Genomic DNA, 5716 nt, shown 5'->3' with positions numbered 1-5716 from the left:
TTATGCGTACAATATTCTGTTGTGCTGCATCAAGCAAGAATTTCATTGTCCTATCTGGGACACATGACAATAAATGGGGGGGGGGGATCCGTGAATGGGCATCTTGGTCAGGCCCAGGAGCAAAACGACAGGGAGATTCCCCCCCCCCCCACCGGAACTTGAGGAGCAGCCCCTTCAGATATTCGTACAGAGGCAGCAACCTCACACACACTCCATGAGCCATTTTATTCACAACTCAGTTTCACCTTACAAACTCCGTCAATTTTTTAATTTTTTTTAAAGCTAGAATGTTCATATCTTCAGCAGGCACGCGTTACAGTTCTGCCGTAGGGGAAAAATAAGCGGCGAACAAGATTCGTCTCGTACAACATTTTTTTTTTAATGTATCATTTGGCGTGACAACAGTCTGGTCACGTGTGTGACGGGCGCGGTTCGCTCTCCAGGAGAATGGCCCCTTTGCGCTTCGCCCACGTCCGGGCATTTTGTAGGCAGCGGGGGCCACGGTTACGACCCCGGAGCGATCGCGGCGACGCCGGAGAACGACAAACATAAAGAAGGCGGCAAAAGACGGGGCCACGCACAGTTTAAGAATAAGGGGGTGAGCCATTTAGAACGGAGACGAGGAAACACTTTTTCACGCAGAAAGTTGTGAGTCTGTGGAATTCTCTGCCTCAGAGGTCGGTGGAGGCCGGTTCTCTGGATGCTTTCAAGAGAGAGCAGGATAGGGCTCTTAAAGATAGCGGAGTCAGGGGATATGGGGAGAAGGCAGGAACGGGGTACTGATTGGGGATGATCACATTGAATGGCGGTGCTGGCTCCAAGGGCCGAATAGGCCTACTCCTGCACCTATAGTCTATTGTCGGGGTGGAAGATTGCAACCTTCGCGTGGTCCGCCCTGTTTCGACTAATGCAATCAACTCGACTTGCACAAACGGAAGATCAAATAGAAGAAGTTGTCCAACAACTTTAGGCTGTGCACGCCACACAAAAGAAGAAGTCTATTGTCTAAAATGGGGAGTGGGTCTGGCAAAACAAAACAAAAAACGCACAAAAAGGCTTTGCAGAAGGTGCCCACCCCCCACCCCCAACCACCGATGAATTATTTAAAATTAGGGATTTCTCCATTAAAAACACTGCAGGACAACCCTCAACAAAATTCAATGAAGTTAGTCCAACTGAATTATCTCTTAATCAATCCATGCTGACTCTCTGTGATTAATCTGTACCTTTCCAAAAACCTCTCGGGAAAAACAAGTTAACGTGATGGGTGCAGAGGCGGTGATTCCATTCTTAAGAGCGTGGAGGATCAAATATATGAGGCAGCAGAATAGTCACATGAAGTTGGAGGGGGGGGGGGGGGGGGGGTTGGTGAGTGTGGAGGGGGAGCATTTTCCTTCTCAGGCCATTGTCAGTAAACTTCAAGTCATTCTGAAGAGTCCCAAATACTTTTTCTCTTCTTGGAGTAAAAGCCCGGTTAACCTAAAAAAATAAAACGGACAGTCACTCAATGTATAAATTCCACAAAACCTTGGATCATTTTTGTAAACCTTCCCTGGACATTAACGTGGACTGTGCGGAGGGGAATGCTTCTTTCTCCTCATTCATACAATCTACAGTCTGCAAGTTCCACATTTCACTTTTATCTCCTCTTTCCCCCTCTCCCCCCCCCCACCCCATAAATTAGTAGCTTAGTCATTCAGAGATGGCAACTGACCCGTTGAGTTACACCAGCACTTTGATGCCCTAAGGTCGGAGGCATGGCTTCGGCAATAATTTCACCAGCGAACGTAAACCATGAGACCAACCTAATGCAATAATTATGGTGTAAGGTAATGCAACCATTGCATAAAAACAGAAAGCCCATGGAGATAAGACACTAAATGCTGGAGTAACTCAGCGGGACAGACAGCATAGAAACATAGAAACATAGAAATTAGGTGCAGGAGTAGGCCATTCGGCCCTTCGAGCCTGCACCGCCATTCAATATGATCATGGCTGATCATCCAACTCAGTTTCCCGTACCTGCCTTCTCTCCATACCCTCTGATCCCCTTAGCCACAAGGGCCGCATCTATGGAGAGAAGGAGTGGGTGACGTTTCGGGTCGAGACCCTTCTTCAGATCGAGAAAAAATTCCTCCCCAACCTTTTATGATCTGGAGTTGCAAATAAACCAGATTTAACGGTGGCGTTTGAGGGAGAACTATGCAATGGGAGAAATACTTGCATAGTTTAGTCTAGTGTAGGTACAGAGTGGAGATAGAGTGGAGATAGGGTAGTGTAACAGGCCCTTCGGCTCACCGAGTCCGCACCGACCAGCGATCCCCGCACGCTAACACTATCCTACACACACCAGGGACAATTTACATTTACACCAAGCCCATTAACCTGCACGTCTTTGGAGTGTGGGAGGAAACAGAAGATCTCGGAGAAAGCCCACGCGTACAAATCTCCGTGCAGACGGCGCCCGTGGTCAGGAGCGAACCCGGGTCTCTGGCGTCGTGAGGCAGAAACTCTACCGCTGCTCAATCCTTACCCCTGTAGCAGACGAAAGAGAACTTGAAGTCACAGGGCACGTCCTTCCAGCGGCCGTTCAGCATGATGACACAGACGGACATGGTGGCGTAGTCCATCGGGTAGAAGTTGTCCCAGTTGGAGTAGATGAACTCGTCGCCGTTGGCCCACATCCAGCTGTATTCGGACTGGTGCCGGTTGAAGAGGCCAATCCAAGCCGGCATGTCGCTCTGGAGAACCTGGGCGACAAGCGCGTTCTCCTCCAGCGACTGGATGCTGACCAGGTCCGAGTGCTCAACCCGGCAGAAGTTCTGCGCTTCGATCCAGGTCTTCTCAGCTCGAATGAAGACATTGTCCTTCGTGTAAGACGCAGCAGGCATAGGACCTTGGGAGGAAGGCACTAAGAGGTTTGACAAGGTGCTTTCTTGCTTTCCCTCTCACTCCATTCCCTCCCCCTTCCCAGTTCTCCGACCAGTCTTACTGTCTCCGACTACATTTTATCTCTGTACCGCCCCCCTCCCCTGACATCAAGTCTGAAGAAGGGTCTCAACACACGGGCGGCTGGTCATTCTTGATCGTATGTATGTATGAATGAATGAGTGAGTGAGTGAGTGAGTGAGTGAGTGAGTGAGTGAGTGAGTGAGTGAGTGAGTGAGTGAGTGAGTGAGTGAGTAAATGAATGAATGGAGTGAGTGAGGAAGTAAATGAATGAATGAATGTATGAATGAGTGAGTGAGTGAGTGAGTGAGTGAGTGAGTGAGTGAGTGAGTGAGTGAGTGAGTGTGAGAGTGAGTGTGTGTAAGTGAGTTTGAGAGTGAGTGAGTGAGTGTGAGTGAGTGAGGGAACGAAAGGAGTGAGTGAGCGAGTGGGAGGGTGAGTGGGTGTGTGCGTGTGGGTGAGTGTGAGTGGGTGAGTGAGTGAGTGGATGGGTGGGTGAGTAAGTGAGTGGGTGAGTGAGTGTGAGTGAGTGAGAGTGAATGAGAGTGAGTGAGTGGGTGAGTGAGTGAGTGAGTGAGTGAGTGAGTGAGTGAGTGAGTGAGTGAGTGAGTGAGTGAGTGAGTGGGTGAGTGAGGGGTGAGTGAGGGGGTGAGTGAGTGGGTGAGTGGGTGGGTGAGTGAGAGTGGGTGGGTGCGTGAGTGAGTGAGCGTGAGTGAGTGAGTGAGTGAGTGAGTGAGTGAGTGAGTGAGTGAGTGAGTGAGTGAGTGAGTGAGTGAGTGAGTGAGTGAGTGGGTGAGTGGGTGGGTGAGTGAGAGTGGGTGGGTGCGTGAGTGAGTGAGCGTGAGTGGGTGGGTGAGTGAATGAGTGGGTGAGTGTGTTTGTGAGTGTGGATGGGTGAGTGTGTGGGTGAGTGGGTGAGTGTGGGTGGGTGAGTGGGTGGGTGAGTGAGTGGGTGAGTGAGTGGATGAGTGAGTGAGTGAATGAGTGAGTGAATGAGTGAGTGAGTGAGTGATTGGGTGAGTGAGTGGGTGAGTGATTGGGTGATTGGGTGAGTGAGAGTGGGTGAGTGTGTGTGAGTGAGTGAGTGTGAGTGGGTGTGTGAGTGGGTGAGTGTCGGTGAGTGAGTGGGTGAGTGAGTGAGTGGGTGAGTGAGTGAGTGAGTGAGTGAGTGAGTGAGTGAGTGAGTGAGTGAGTGAGTGAGAGTGAATGAGTGAGTGAATGGTCACAAGGTCATAAGTGATAGGTGCAGAATTAGGCCATTCGGCCCATCAAGTTTACTTCAATCGTGGCTGATCTATCTCTCCCTCCTAACACCATTCTCCTGCCTTCTCCCCACAACCACTGACAGCCGTACTAATCAAGAATCTATCTATCTCCGCCTTAAAAAATATCCATTGACTTGGCCTCCACAGCCTTCTGTGGCAATGAGTTCCACAGATTCACCACCCTAAATGAATGAATGAATGAATACTTTATTGTCACTTGTGACAAGTTGCAGTGAAATGGATAGGGGCCTCAAAGATTGGGGGTGGGCGGGGGGGAGGGAGAGAGAAGGCATGAGATTGGGGAGCAAGGAACTGCAGATGCTGGTTTATACAGAAGAGGTGTCACAAAATGCTGGAGTAACTCAGCGGGACAGACAGCACCACTGGATGGAAGGCATGTATGTAGGTTAATTGGCTTCGGTGAAATTGTAAATTGTCCCTCGTGTGTGTACAATAGCACCAGCGCTTGGAGGGTGGCGCGGGCTAGATGGGCCGACAGGCCTGTTTCTGCGCTAAAGTCTGGAGAATGGGGTCGAGAGGCAAAAATGGATCACCCGTGACCGAATCGCGGAGCGGACTCGATGGGCTGAATGGCCTAATTCTGCTCCTATCTCTTATGGGTCCAATACGCTTACCTGCAAAGGGGTTCCTTGCTGAAAGCATGGATATTTGGCTCTGCTCATCAACTGAAGAAAGCAAATCGAAATCGAAGGGGGCGAAGGCGGATTGCTTCTGAGCTTGACTCGTATCTGATTGAATAAAGAGATTTTCCAGTCAAAACAGCGGTGATTGGACCACAGGCCTCGTCTCACTTAACACCCTCCTAATATTCATTCAACCTCTCACTTTACTGATGACAAAAAAACCGCTTGGGTGAGAGAACGATCTTGGCTGGACAGCTTCAAATCCAGCCTCAACGTTTCATTTGTCGAACATCGTTCAGTCAGAAAGGGCGGCTCGGAGCGTGTGGAGTTGGCACCTTCTCCCCGTGACCGTGTGGGATTTTTCCGGGTGCTCCGGTCTTCTCCCGCACTCCCAATGACGTGCGGGTTCGTAGGTTACTTGGCCTCCATGAATTTGTAGAGAGACGATACGAAAATTGGAATAGCCAGCGCGAACGGGTGATCGATGGCCGGCATGGAATCGGTGGGCCGAAGGGCCTGTTTCTGTGATCTAACTCTCAGTCGATAAAAAGGAGTTACCCGTGGATCTATTTAATGCGTTGGGGGGGGGGGGGGGGGGAGGCCAGCCAAGTATCTGGTATCATTTTGCAGCACGGTGGCACAGTGGTAGTGTTCCTGCCTCACAGCGCCAGAGACCCGGGTTCGATCCTGTCCTCAGGCGCTGTCTGCGCGGAGTTTGCACGTTCTCCCTGTGACCGCGTGGGTTTCCTCCGGGTGCTCCGGTTTCCCCTCACATTCCAAGGACATTCGTGGTTTGTAGGTTAAATTGGCTTCTGTACAATAGCCTCTAGTAGTGTGTAGGATAGAACTAGTGTACGG

The 5716-nt window shown here is 50.5% G+C and overlaps 1 protein-coding gene across 2 annotated transcripts; it reads right to left on the bottom strand.

Moving 5' to 3' along the window:
• Nucleotides 1-1386: 1386 nt before the first annotated feature.
• On the bottom strand, nucleotides 1387-4953 carry LOC116969407 (lithostathine-1-alpha-like). 2 transcript variants are annotated; one of them, XM_033016285.1, is made up of 3 exons: nucleotides 4850-4953; nucleotides 2534-2896; nucleotides 1387-1479 (listed from the first exon to the last, which is right to left on the bottom strand). In XM_033016285.1, exons 1-3 carry the CDS (start codon nucleotides 4875-4877, stop codon nucleotides 1475-1477), a joined length of 396 nt encoding a protein of 131 aa, XP_032872176.1. In that variant the 5' UTR covers nucleotides 4878-4953; the 3' UTR covers nucleotides 1387-1474. The 2 variants fall into 2 exon arrangements, with proteins under 2 accessions (XP_032872176.1, XP_032872175.1); XM_033016284.1 differs by lacking the exon at nucleotides 1387-1479 and having other exon boundaries at nucleotides 2523-2896.
• Between the last annotated feature and the right edge of the window lie 763 nt (nucleotides 4954-5716).

This window comes from Amblyraja radiata, unplaced genomic scaffold (genome assembly GCF_010909765.2).
Source record: "Amblyraja radiata isolate CabotCenter1 unplaced genomic scaffold, sAmbRad1.1.pri S36, whole genome shotgun sequence".
NCBI classification, from domain to species: domain Eukaryota; kingdom Metazoa; phylum Chordata; class Chondrichthyes; order Rajiformes; family Rajidae; genus Amblyraja; species Amblyraja radiata.
Note: the sequence above shows the minus strand (reverse complement) of the source record. Positions and strands in the feature narration are given on the sequence as shown.